Source organism: Chinchilla lanigera, unplaced genomic scaffold, assembly GCF_000276665.1.
Source record: "Chinchilla lanigera isolate Chin_1 unplaced genomic scaffold, ChiLan1.0 scaffold00034, whole genome shotgun sequence".
Lineage (NCBI taxonomy): Eukaryota > Metazoa > Chordata > Mammalia > Rodentia > Chinchillidae > Chinchilla > Chinchilla lanigera.
The window spans coordinates 12,085,960-12,100,501 of record NW_004955435.1 but is presented as its reverse complement, the minus strand read 5'-3'; the positions used below and the strand labels follow the sequence as shown (position 1 = coordinate 12,100,501).

General features: G+C 38.9%; 1 protein-coding gene across 1 annotated transcript in view; it reads right to left on the bottom strand.

Moving 5' to 3' along the window:
* Positions 1–14,542, bottom strand: part of Fam102b (family with sequence similarity 102, member B) — a 65,199-nt gene that overhangs the window by 25,809 nt on the left and 24,848 nt on the right. The window contains exons 4-5 of the mRNA XM_005389101.2: positions 5,159–5,279; positions 1,236–1,265 (exon numbers count right to left, since the gene is read on the bottom strand). Coding sequence (XP_005389158.1) covers positions 1,236–1,265; positions 5,159–5,279 — 151 coding nt within the window. The remainder of the gene's footprint in view (positions 1–1,235; positions 1,266–5,158; positions 5,280–14,542) is intronic.

The following is a 14,542-nucleotide window of genomic DNA, read 5'->3' as shown; positions in this document are numbered from 1 at the left end:
AATTTTACATTTCCTTTATAAGCAGTAAATAGCTGCTTAAGGACTAAAAGTGGGGGGAATAATTGAATCTTATTTTAATTTTCTAATATGTGAATGTGTTGACTAAAACTACAGCAGCCAGGCACCTGGTGTTCAGGGGAGGCACTAGCCAAGAGCAGTCACCACACAAAGAACAGGGTAGTGGAAAGAGAAAAATACGGGTTCTTGACGTTTTTCTCAGTCACTGGATTAAGCAAGCAGCTCAATATCACATCTACTTGCTCTGTGAGGTTAAAAGAATTTTTCAGTTGAGGAAAGTTTTCTGCTATTTGTAGCAAAGAACATCTTAGGTGACATTATAAACAACTAGATCTGGTTACAACTAGTCCAGGTTCTTGCCTCAGATGACTGCAATGATGCATATACCATTCACAGAGAATGTAAATAAAAAAATACGTAGGTTTCTGGTAGTATTAATAATTACTCATTCTTCCCATTGAGCAGAAAGCTGAGCACATTACTACTTTCATGCAGCTAACACAAGTAACAAGTGCAGTGGTAACGTAGTTTGCCCTCTGTATTTGCAGGTTCTACAACTGTGAATTTAACCGATTGTGGATGGAAAGTATAAATCTGCGACTGTATTAAACATGTACAGACTTTTTTCTTGTCATTATTGTCTGAACAATACAGCGTAACAACCACATACATCGTATTTCTATTACATTAAGTATCATGAGGAATACAGAAATGATTTAAAGCATATGGGAGAATGTTTGTACGTTATATGCAAATACTAGGCTACTTTATATAAGGGACTGGAATTGAGCATGCTTGGATTTTGTTTTCTGGGGTTGGGGTGGGTCTTGGAAGCAATCCACTGCAAATACCAACTGAAGAATGTGTATTGAGTGTGACGAGAACACACAGAAAAGTTCCTGTTCTACTATGATGAGGTGGGCCTGGGAATACCTCACAGGTGAGCCTGAATTATCAGTAAGCTAGAACTTCAAGGAAACTAGAGATCATTCTCTAGTAAGGAAGCTAACACTAAAGAAAAACACCCTATAATAAGAAATTAGAAAGACTATGCCTTTAATTTATTATTGGATACAACCCCTCAATCTCCAAGTTGCCTTACTTAAAAGAGTCAAGCTCAAGCAGCAATTAGAAGAGTAAATCATTTAATTTTTAAATCTATACACAGCAAAGAGTTGTATTATGAGTTACCAAAGAGTAAAAGAAAATCTGCTTACCTTTGCATAAGTTTTTCCACCTTTTAGCTCCTGCCGAAGATAGAAAACATGGTAAGGTTATCACACGAAGATTTAAAATTAAGCATATGCCAAGTAATTCCTTATTGTCAATGGATGGTAAAAATGTGTGATGGTGCTAAGTTCAACTTTGTGGACTCCTCCCAGCCCCCCAAAAGGCCACTGTATTGTCCTCTCTGTGCAGCCCTCTCCAATTGGGCTTTGGTCCTGATTTCTTTTCTGTACTAGTTCTTACAATTTTCAGTGATCTTCATTTTACAAAAGCCAAAGGCTCTGTCTTCATCACACTTAGCTTCTGAACATTTGACAGGCGTGGGCACTTCACCTCCTATATTATTTTTCTCTCTAAACTATACCATGAAGGGAGAAGACAGTCGTGTAATTGTGGGCTTTGTCTATAAGCCAAGGATTGCCTGAAGTAAAGACTGCCAGAAGTTAAATTCTTGAGGATAGGATAGGGTCTCATTCTCAAAGAACAGAACCTAGGGCAGAGGCATGAAACAGCTTCTTTCCTGGAGGCACCAGAGGGAGCATGATCCTGCTGACATCTTGATTTTGGATTTCTAGCTTCCAGAATGGAGACTGTGCACATCTGTTGCTTGAAGTCACCCAGTTTGTGGCATTTTTGTTGTAAGAGTCCTGGGAACTAATACAATGTCTTTTTGCTCTTAGGTCTTACTCCTGTAATTGGTCTTTCCAAACGTGTGTATGTATGTGTGTGTGTGTTTTCTGGCTATTGAACCCAGGGCCTTGTACTAGGCAAGTGCTCTACTATTGAGCTGTACCCCTAACCTTTCCCTACATCTGTACATGGCTACCTTCCTTCAAATGTTACCTTTCAGTTAAGTTTTGACTGACTTTCCCCAATTTCCTAAACTACTATCTCTTCTCCATGTCACTCTTTATTACCCTCACTGTACTTTATGCTTAGCACTATCATTATCTAAAACAATCTTATTTGGTTATGTGCTTACTTTCTGGCTTTCCTATCACTTCTTGTCCAACTTTTACCAGAAAGTGAAGTCCTCAGGGATACAATCTCATCTGGCTCTGTCCTCAAGCACCGAGAACATATGTAGCACACTGCAGAAATTCACAAGTTTGTTGGCTAGTGACTGACTGCTTTGCTGTGCCTAGGAATCAGAGTATATTATCAAACTTTTGGCTTTTGTTGACTTTATAACTAAAAAACTGTCTTATTCAAATTTTAATTTGTATGAGTTTGAGTATATTTTGTTTAAAAGCTGTTTATACTGTCTTTTTTGGTGAAATGTACACTCTGTCACTTGGCTGTTTTTCTAAATGATTGCTGATCATTTTATTATTGGGAGGTGCTCTAAATTATGGAAATGAGTCATCTGACATGATTTGCAAGTATTTTCTTACAATTTATGACTTTGCTTATGGTATTTTTTGGCTACACACAGCATGTTTATATAGTTGTTCATTAATCTTTTATGTAATACCTAGGAAGGATTATACAGAATGAACTTAATAAATGTCTCCATCTACCCATGCACAGCAGAAGCTGCTATGGTTTACCATATTCATTCTCCCCTTCTTTAACTTGAGAAGCTGTTGGCCAGCTAGGGATGAGGCTCACAGCCTTTCTTTCAGGCTGGCGTGGTCCAGGACTACGTTCTAACCTGTGGGACATGTTCACAAGATATATGCACACCTGCAGTCGTGCCTTCAGAAGGGACACACTTGTTCTTAGGTCACTGGTTTGGGAGACAGGATTGCAGCAGCTCCCTTGGATGGACACCAATAGTGAGGGTTACTGCTACCCTAGAGCAGTGGTGGCAAATCTGTGGCACACATGCCACGGTGGGCTGTCTGTATTACTGAAAGCTCTAGAAGGTTAGCTATCACTGCCCTAGAGACATAATGTCTACCTTCCTTAAGCCATTGCTTATCTGAGTCTCTATATAACAGCTTATCATGTATGTCCTAATTAATACACCAAGCCCTCCTAATCTGAGGAACAGGCTGAGGAGTATTTTAGATGAATAAATCTTACCTTAAAGAGCATCATTAGTTCTTGTTTTATAGATTGAGTCTCTTTAACTCAGTTACGTTTTACTCTAAACATATTTATTTTTCTTAAAATTCAAAGACTTATACATTGCCTTTTAAAACTATGATTAGGATGACATTTATTTATTTCTTTTAAATTTGGATAATGTGTAGGATATTTTAGGTTTTCTCCCTTAAAAAATTTATTAGTGCATGTTTGTACTACATAACGTTTACATTCATTTTAGGGAGTAGGTACATGTACTTAACATACCTTGATCCTCTTTATTACCTTCGTCCTCTCTTCCCTCCTCTCTCCCTCCTCCTTTAGGTTCCTTCCCCCACATTTCCCTTTCTTTAGCTCATGTTTACAATATATTGTATATATTCATTGTGGATAGCTGGTACATGTACATGACTCATCTTAATTCTTTTTATGTCCCCTTCCCCACACTCCCTATCTCTTGGTTCCCTTCCCATTTACAAAAGATTTAGCTCCCTATTTCCTACTATCTATCTTTTCTTTTGCTCTTTATTTGTATCTTGGGTTCTTCATATTTGAGAAACCACACTGACATTTAAGCTTATGTGTCTGATTTATTTCACTTCATATTGCGGTCTTAAGATACAACCATTTTCCTACAAATGATGCAAATTTATTCTTCTTCACTGCAGAATAGTACAGCATTCCATTGTATATAAATCTCGCATTTTCTTTATCCATTCATCCATTGATGGACACACGGGTCATTTCCAAGATTAAGCTATTCTGAGTTGTGCTGCTATAAATATGTATCACTGTAATATGATGTCTTAAACTCTTTCAGGAAGATACCTAGAAGGAGACTAGCTGGGTGAAATGGAATTCTATTTTAGTTTTTTAAGGAATATCCATACTCCTCTTCACAGTGGTTAGGTTAATTTACATTCCCACCAACAACAGGGAGGTTCCTTCCCTCACTGCAGGTTTGTCAGCGTTTATTTTTGATTTCTTGATGATAGCCACTCTTTCTGCAGCGAGATTGGATCTCAGTGTTGTTTAAAGTTGCATTTCTCTAATGGCCAGAGATGTTGAACATTTTTTCATGTATTTATTGTATTTGTTGAACAAGAACAAGATAAGGGACTCTTACTTTTTATTCTAAATCCCTTGCTTTTTAATTTTTTCTCATTACATATATTGTTACATGTAATTTTAAAATGTGTACAAAGTGTACATTTTACAGCTAGTTTATATCACTAGTACCAGTGACTAATAGAGTACTCCTTTTTACCAGCCCTCTCCCCAAACAAGCAGGATCATGTGTGTGTGTGTGTGTGTGTGTGTGTGTAAACCGAACGAAGTAAAACTGTCACTTCTGTAGATTATTGGTAATATGGCTCAACCTAATATGTAGAAAGGAAATGTATAAAAAATAAAAGATGGGCTTGCAATCAGAAATATTTGTGTTTGAATCCTTTCTATTTATTCACATTGTAAATCTGGTAAGTACCTTTACTCCTCTGAGCCTTAGTTTTCCTAAAAAAAGGTAAAGTAACACCTACTTTCAGGGTTGTTATTAGAATATAAATATGTATATTCCAGAACAATGCCTATTAAAGAATAGGAATAAATGGTACAATATACACATAGCTCCCAAATTAATACAAATATGGTTAATGCTTATATGCATAGTGATAGTGAGATAAAGATTCTTGAATATTTTAGTTTATAACTTCAGATTCTTCACCACAGTTGCCCTAGGAATTTAAATTATTGCTGTAAATGGAAGTGAAATTACATAAAGTATAATAGTTCCAACAGTAACACAGGGCTAAATAAAGTGAGTTAGTGACTATGGAACTAACTGTGGTTTCTGAAAGTGGAAAATAATCGGCCATTTTCATACCTTCCTCACAGATACTCTGTAGATACAGGGATCGAGGATCCCTGTGGCAGCGCTTGCGCTCATTTTGCACATAAATGAGAACTTCTTTCTCCAGTGAACGCAGTTTGCTTGCACCACTTCCCTGAATGGAAATTAGAAAGAAAGGCCAATTATTATTAATGACATGTTAAAAGCTGACAGACAGACAGCCAAACACACATTCTTTCACTGAAGTCTACCATGAAAATTGACGTACTAAAAGCATTCATAATGCATGAAACAGAAGGAAAATGAATTTCTAACAACAATCTGGAAATCTGTGGAAGGTTTCAATCACAACAAACTGAGAAAACAGTAAATTTACTAATCAATTCAATCAGTGTAACCCGAGGCTTCACTACTCATTTCTTCAACACAGAACACACATTTAGTTCATGTGTGTTGGGCATACGTTAGATGTTTAAAACACGATGAGGACGTTGTTCCTAACCTTGTAGGGCTTACATTTATGGTTACTGCAAGAGATGGAAATATACATGGCTATTTATCCTAAAGGGCAAACAAATATTTAAGATGAGCTACCGTTCTAGCTTCACTCTAGCTGTTTCAGCATCAGGGCCTATCATTTAGGGAGAGCTTACCATGTATTACCTAACTGCACCACAATCCTGTGAAACAGCTGCTACCTCCCTCACTTTACAGACCAAGAAGGGAAGCACAGGAGGGAAGTAACTCACTCAGGGGGCACGGGCAAAACCAGCATCCAAACCACGCTTGGTTAATTCTAAAACCCCTTTGCCCACAAACCAAAATCTTTTTTGAAGTTTCCTGGCTTTGGTTCATGCTGTCCTCTATACTATTCTGCACAGGTCTCAGGGGCTTAGCCTTACAAAGCAAGGATAATTATCCTTCTAACACAGGGATAAAGGAGTGGTAACAGGTGAATGTAAAGAGAGCTTTCTCTTAATTTATTTATCAATTCAACCAACATAGGTGACATAGCACAAGTTGAATGGCTTTAATTTTCTTTTGCAGTGATAGGTACAGTCGCTTCTATGAAGCAACAGGGACAGCTGGTGAGGTGAAAATAAAAGTTGAAATAAAAGTTAGGGGAAACCCTAAGTGTGATACAGAACCAACGTGTACCTGCCTTGGTGAATAAAATGAATTCTGTATTCGGACCAATCAGTTTGGTCTTATGGATAAGCAAATTAGCAAAACATAATACATAATAATGAAAAGAATAAGCAATAAAAAAAAAAACCCAGAACTTTCACTGTTCCTTCCTTTCCAACATCTCCTGGACTCAACACTTGCTAAAGACATCGGCCATGGTCTCTAGAGCACCTCCGAAATTTGTGCAAGTATACTGAAGTCCTGGACCCTTCAGAACATGTTGAACCTCATGGCATGTGACTATTCCCGTCACCAAGATCAAGTGCAAAGAAACAACATTTTAAAAGCCTGCTATTTTACTTTCCTTGTAAAATTTTATGCAAAAGATGGCATGTTGGGGACATGTATTAGCCCCTGAAGTCCTTACCACAAACCTACTAAGGTAAAAAAGAAAAAAGTTGAAGCATTATCTCAGAAGGACAAACTGAGAGCCAGGGAAGAGAAAAAAATAAGAGGCTAGCGACAGTGTCATACACTACACAAGTGATAGCTAATTTAGCATATCGAAGAGATCCTAACTTTACACTGGTAATGTCGAAAGCCAAGAGCAGAATCTTAGATTGATCCTGAAATAGAATGAAGGAGGGACAAAAGGCAGAAACACTGACTGAAAACTGTTTTAGAAAACAATCAGACCTTGAGTCTTGCAGAAGGGTAAGATGCATTTTCCTGGTGGTAACACACAGGAATCCCTGGACTGCCTGACTCAAGGGCAAATATGAGAAATGGCATGACGGCAGGAGGAACAAAGGATGCCTTACTTGATGTTGAGATTTCCAGCCTTCCTTTCCTAACCTGTCTTCTTGCAATGCTGAAATGAGGCACATATTCATCAAGAAGATGTAGGAAAAAAATATTTCCCAGGGAATCCAGCCAGTCTCAAAGAAAAGATCTAATGAGATGGGTGGTGAGGCTTCCTAACAAAATGCCTCAGCCAGCTCAACCTGTAGTAAAAACCCAAGATGACAAGCTCCTCCACAAACACAACGCTTCTAAATAACTTTTAGTGCCGTAGGTGAATATGAGCCGGCACATGAGGGTCTCTTAATAGCAAAGTGTAGATCAAAATGAATAGAAAAAAAGAACGTGAACAAAACAGAGCCTATGCTCCTATGTTAGAAGAGATAAAAAAGGAACTGCATCTACCTACTCAGGAAAAGGATGCTATATAAAAAAGAACACCAGGGAAATAAGACGTACTCACATAAATCAAATGACTAGGCTTGGTATTCTATTCGTCATATATCCACTCTTCTCTTCTTTGGAGCCCAAGAGGCTTCCTTTATAGACATTAACCAAGCTACCTTGCTCTACGCCTTCAAGTGTGCTAAAGGAACAACCCTGGAAAGATGGAGGGCAGGAAGAAAGAGAAGTCTATTCTCTGTTAGGCCATGTGGGAAATGTGGATAGGTGGCCGGGGACTAAAGTTTTCCACAACGTGCCTTATACTATAAACTATGTGCATTTATAAGTTCGTTAAAATAAAAACTAAATTAACAAATTCAAAAACATTATCAAGTACTGAATAATCTGAAAATGGGAATAAAAGTGTATAACACTGCAAACCATTTTTCTAACTGCCTAAAGACCCTTCTTTGTTGTCTAAACTATGAAAATCAGAGAGTACTTTCTATTACGATTACAAATTGTCTGAGATAAATAAACTTATAAAGAGAAAAGGTTCATTTTGGTTCACAGTTTTAGAAGTTTCACCTATGACCAATTTGTTGCATTGCTTGGGCCTGTAGCAAGGCAGCACTTCATGCTGGAAACAAGGTAGAACAAAATGCTCACCTCATGGCCAAGAAGCAAAAGAGAGGGCAAGGAAGGAGCAGGGCCCACAACCCCCTTCAGGACCCACCGCCAATGACCTAAAAATCTCCCTTAAATCCCCTTTTCTTACAGGTTCTATTACCTCCCAAAAGTGCCATGCTGAGGACCAAGCCTCTACCACATGGACCTCTGGACCTAAAGGGCAGTAGTATCTTAAAATGTTACTAAACCAATTATTGTAGTCATTGTTTCATAAGCAAAAAAATCAACCAACCAACCAAACACAAATGAACAGACAAAAAGCCCCATTAATACAGAAAAGCCCTAAAACCCTGCTTCATGTTCTTGCACTTTTCATTTGTTTGTGCTACACCAGCAATTTCTCTTCTAATTATAGAATTACATCTTAAGTTTTTATCTAATTTGAAACAACTATGAAACGTAGCAGCTTTTATACACTAAACAGTCTACACCATCATTTGAACAAATGGAGTGTGGTTTTGCCTTGAGTAACAAAAATTAAAGAAATAAAGTGAACTCTGTGTTTGTTTAAAAAATAAGTAGGAAAAAAGTACTTGCAGAATATTTAGCTGGTTTATTAGCTACAGCGTAGAGGGAGCCAACATTAAGTATGGTAGGGCTGGGAGGAAACCAGATTAAGAGATTTCAGCACAGCATTATAAATATGTACAAAAAATTGGAATTACAGTGTAAAATACAGAGAACAATAAACATGAAATAAAATCTTAACAGACCAAATCTACTATATATCCTTATGTCCCCATCTATTTACTATTATTCTCTTGGCTTTTAGATCCAATTCCTTAAAAGATGAGTATTAATAATAATAATGATAACACTGATTGGGTGCTTATTATATAATACTTCTAAATATACTGTGTGTATTAACGTACTGAATCCTCGAAAGAATCCTATAGGGAAGGTGCTCCTCACTCCATTTTGCAAATAAAGGAACTAAAATCCATAAAAATTAAGTGACTTGTCAGCTGAAAAGGGCTGTAGCTGAATTTGGAAAACTTTCTATAGCATGGGTGTCCAGTCTTTTGGGTGTTAGCTTGCCTGGGCTGCACTGAATGAAGGGTAATTGTCTTTGGCCACACATAAGACATCAAATATAATGTACATAACTAACAGACATCCTTCATTTTTATATCATTGAAAGGAACAGGAACATAAAACCAGTTGGATAGCTGACCACGTTTTTGTGAATCTAATGTATTAACTAATGCATGAACGTTTGCCTTGATGGAAGTGATTGCGACCCTCAGTGATTTCTCAAGGTGCTCATCCGAATGTTTCAATCTAATTTTACCCTTTCTGTACTTTGTGCTGGAAAACAGTTGTTCCCAAGTGTATGTACTGCCAAAAATGATGACATGAATAAGCCACGACTGTGAAGAGAGGAATATTTTTCTCCCATTTGGAAATCCATAGATAAGGTGTTCATGTTAACTGAAACTGGTGCTGCAAGAAAGAACAAAGATGCTGTTTTTTTTTGTTTTTGTTTTTCGGGGGAGAGTATTAAAAAATACTGCTAAAAGTCGCATTATAATGTTCAAAGTTTTTGACCTTGTGGGACTACATTACTAGCTGTCCAGGGCTGCAAACTGGACATGCCTCATCTAAAATGTTGATTTCCACAAGTTTCTATCCTTGGCCTTTTAATTTTTCTACTCTGGTGGCCTTAACGAGAATGTGTAGACTGAGAATTTAGGAAATCCAGGTCTTTTTCTTTACTCCTCAGGTTCATACATACACCTGTTAATTGACGATCTTATCTGGAACTCCTAGGCCAGCGGAGAACTTACGGCACACACGCTGCAGTGGACATCCAGGGCCCTCTCTGTCTGCACGCAAGCTAAGCAGCCCAAGAAGCCAAGCATCAGAGAGCAGGTAAAAAACAAAAAACCCTAAGACTTCAGTATTCAAATTTAATTGAAAAAAAAAAGAAGAAAAAAAAAAAAAAAAGAAAAAAAAGAAAAAAATCCCCCCAAAACAAATTTAATTGAAGTGTTGGCACTTGGCAATAAATAAGTGGGTTTTCGGTCACAGTTTGGGCACTCAATCTCTATAAGGTTTGCCATCACTGTCCTAGGTGCTAAACAAGGACTTATGCTCCTGATGCCTGTCTATCACGTACTCACCAGCAGGCTAGTCACTCATCTTGGCTAGGTAAACTAGTCAAATGGCTTGCCTGGCTGAGACTGCCAGTAGCTTATCCAGTACCTGGTCTCTCCCTTGGTTCAACAAAACCCTGATTTTATTCTGACTGGCCATGCACCCAGGTAAAAGACTGTATTTCACAACTTTCCCTTGCAGCTAGGGGTAGGCATGAGCATCAGCTAATGAAGCACAACGGATGTTACCAGGTGTGACTTCCGGAAGGCCACAGTGAAAGAGCAATCATAGAGAGACACCTTTGTACTTTTTACCCTTTCTTCCTTCCTCTGCCTGGAACACTCACGATAATCATGCACAGATAAAAGGTGGGTCCCGGTAAATGAGTAGTCTGGACCGTCTCCTCCAAGATTTCATAGGTTTTATTTAAAATGTTTATTTAGGGTATTGTTACATGCAGCTGAAGTGACTCCTAACCCAGTCTGTCTGGTCATTCCCAAATAAAGAAACCTTAAGCCAGGTGGAGTGGCTCACGCCTCTCATCCTGGCACTCTAGGAGGCTGAGGCATGAGTATTCCAAGTTTGAGCCCGGAAAAAACCCTGAGAGCTCAGATGTCATTCACATTGTGGAAGGTGCTCCAGGAATCCCTGAACCTGCTTCCCTGGTTTAAAATTATCGTGTGGATGAAATGTTTTGGACTCTGCTGCACATATCTTTCATGACCTGCACAGTCCCTCCCAATGAAGCCACAAGTAAGCTCAGGCCCATTTTATGTGGATTAAGACATTATCCAGACTCATGAACACTGCCTCTCAAGTAGGAGACTGACCTATGTGCTAGGACTCTGAATAGATTCTTATGTGAGTAACAAGTTTAATAAGCGCAGAATCTTTAAGGAAGAAAAGCCCCAGAAATGATAAAGCAGAAACTGAAGAGTCTAACATAATATTACAGACATAGTTTGCCAACCATAGTGAACGTTCAATAAATATTTTTGCAAGGAAGGCACTTCTGCCACTGAGCTATATCCCCAGCCCAATAAATATTTTTGATCGAATAAATAAAATAATTCATGGGCCATAAATGTCTGGTACCAGCTACCAATTTTTGCCTATGTAACTTCTTAACTGATTCAGTAATCAAGCCCTTTCTGTATCTAGTACAGTTGTTCTAAGTCAGACTCTTAATATTTCTTCCCTGAAATACTTGTGGCAAAAATCTCCAAAATGGTTCCTGCTCAAATCTGCCTTCCTCATCATTACTAGAAAGCTCCTTTTAAAATGATAATACTATTCCCCTGTCTAAAATCCTCCACTGCTTCCCCACATCTTACAGGATTAAGTCCAACCTCCCCAACGCGGCATCTCCATGATGAAGCCCTGCGGTCTTTAGTCTTATCTCTTGACCCAGTCTGGCCTCATACTGCTTGTTGATTCCACTTCTGCGGCACTGTTTTTCATTTGTAGGACTTTTTCCCTGATGCCTTCTTTCTCTTGAATGCCATCTACTCCTGCTTTCAACTTTCCATATTCACCAGTTTAATTCTAACTCATTTAGCTTAGTTATCACCTCTTCTAGAAATCTGTTCCCGACTCAAGTCTTCAGGTGAAAACTTGACGTCCCTTACCAAGATGCTCTGCAGTGATTAGTGTCCTTCCTTCCTTATCCTGGAGCACAGTAACCCAGAGCAGGGCTGGGAAGAGCAGGCTGAGTTGGCTTTCTCTGTCATTCCACTCAGTCCTCCTTGTTCCCCAGGACAGGGTCCTAATTTCCTTTCTCCCTGCCCATTTCTGGCTGACTTTCCTATCTCACATATCTTTCAAATGAACAAATATTATAAATCAACTTTTAAAATGTATAAGTGCATACGTCCTTTCTTAATAGGAACTCAAGTAGAAACAGATATGCCTAATAACCCTTTTGATTTTGGAACATCAAAATACTATCCTTGGATTATTAAACAATCTCTCTCAATGCAAAAGGTTTTGTTTGTGTGTCTAAGGCAATTACTCAGAATTTCAAGTGCGCACATGAGTGGACACGCACCCAGCTGTGATAAAGAGAGCTGTCCAAGCTAAACAAACCAAAGGAATGATAAAGTTAGTCTGTGGCAGTCTGTTATACTGATGAGTTACCATGGAAACACACACAGACGGCCTGGCAGCTGAGACAGAAGTGACACTAGTAAATGCTTTCCGTATGTGAGTCAGTCATTTCCTACGAGTTTTATACAGTTGCTTAACCACTTTCAAGAAACACAGCAACAGAGTATGATTTGTGTTGAAACTATGGAAAGCCAAGTATGTCTACGATAAGATGATAAACAAACCAAAGGAATGTTGAGTGTGACACACAATCAGAAGACTCAGAAGAAGATAACATTACTATGGTCATTGTTTATGTTTCAAGAAAGTCAAAGAAAACCTAGAAAGTTGTTAAACATAAAAGTAATATAAGATAGAATGAAAATGATGAATCCAGTTGTTGTGATGGCTTAGTTATTATATCTGCAAACTGCAGGACCGTTCTCAGAATAATTTGCAGATGTGTAGTCTGGGCACATATTTAAAATTATGCCATGTCAGGTAATTCAAAGTATCTTAAACTTTTTAAAACACAGTGATTAAAAAGCTACTGTGAGGAATGCAAGCTCTGTGCAGACAGTACCGTGCAGTGGTTAAGACCTTATCTGCGTGGGTTCAAATCCTGCCTTTGCTACCTGCCAGTTCCCGCACTGCACGTCCTCTAACCTCTCCCCATTTCCAACCCTTCCCCCAGTAGGTGGGGTTGGTCCCGGCACTTCTGCCTCATGGGAATCTGGGGAAACCAAATGAATTAGCACAGTGTTCAGAATGATGCCTGGTTTACGGCCATCTCAATAATAAATGCTAGAAAATTATTATCAAGGATCTATGTAGTTCTAAGTCCACTTAAATTTGCCCACCGGAGAAAAATAATGGGAAGGTTTGTAAGCAGAGATTGTCTTCTTCAACATTAATGAAGATTTTTATTTCTATTTTAAAAAACATGTAGATTCTTGAGAAAAGAAACCTTTGGGAATGAAGGCAAAAACAAGTATTTTAAGACTCAGGATACATTAGGTCAATAAAATTGTGATTCTTAATTGCAACATTAAGGTGGGTGAAGGTCAACTCCAGAGGTATTTTTAGCTTGAGTAATGGGTGGACAGTAAAATCATTTGTAGAGGAAAACTGAACACAGAAGATTTTGTTTATTTCCTTATGGACTGATTCATTTTGCTAATGGGGTCAGGGAAGGAAGGAAATAATAATCTAGTTTTGAAGTCCCTCATTTGGAAATGTGTAGTAGGCAGACAGATGTATAGAACTAGAACTCAGAGGTCAGGGACTAACTAATGTGAAAGTCCTCATCATGTAACAGGTCACCGAGGCCAGGAGAGTGGAAAAGACCAGAGAGAGCAGGCCGAGAAAGAAGGGAAGAGTGGAGCCCAGAACTCCAGAGAACACCAGCATGTAGGGTGCAGGAGAAGATGGGCAGGCAAAGGTGACAGATCAACAGGGGAAGGGGCACAGGAGATGATCCTTAAAACCAAGGGGAAAGACTTTAGAGAAAGGATCACTTAACATCAAATGTGGGGCCTGGGATGTAGCTCAGCGGCACAGTACCTGCTTGGCAAGTGCAAGGTCCTGAGTTTGATTCCCTGTACCAAAAAAAAAAAAAGAAAAAAGAAAAAAGATCAAATGTGGTCAGATGAGATGACGACTACAAAAAGTCCACTGGATTTATTTTTATTTTTGGTTTTTTGAGACAGGGTCTCACGATGTAGCTCAGGCTGGCCTTGAACTCTCATCAGTCCATCCTGCCTCTGCCTCCCGAGTGCTAGGATTATAAGCATGCACCACCACAGCTGGCTGAGTCCATCGGATTTAGCAACAAAGCAGCCAGATTACCATGGGAAATGGAAACAAACTCTTAACACTAGCAGGGGTAGTTTCAGTACAAAGGTGGGACAGAAACAAGATTACCACGGGAAATGGGAACATGGGTATTTCAACAACTCAGGTCCGTCGGTAACAATGTGAAGAAAATTTAGGGTGGCAGCCAGATGGGAACATGGCAAAAGGAGGATTTCATCTTAACATGTAAGGGACTCAAGCACCCTTTAGTACAAATAGGAAAGAGCCAGGGCAGGGGAAGAGCTGAAGATTTGAGAGGATATGAACAGTGGTGCCAGAGCAGACCCAGCCCCAAGAATGTCAGGCAGTATGGGATCTAGACCATCGTTGGGAGGACTGCGGACAGAAGACTGTCTTCTATCATGAGAAGGGAAAAAG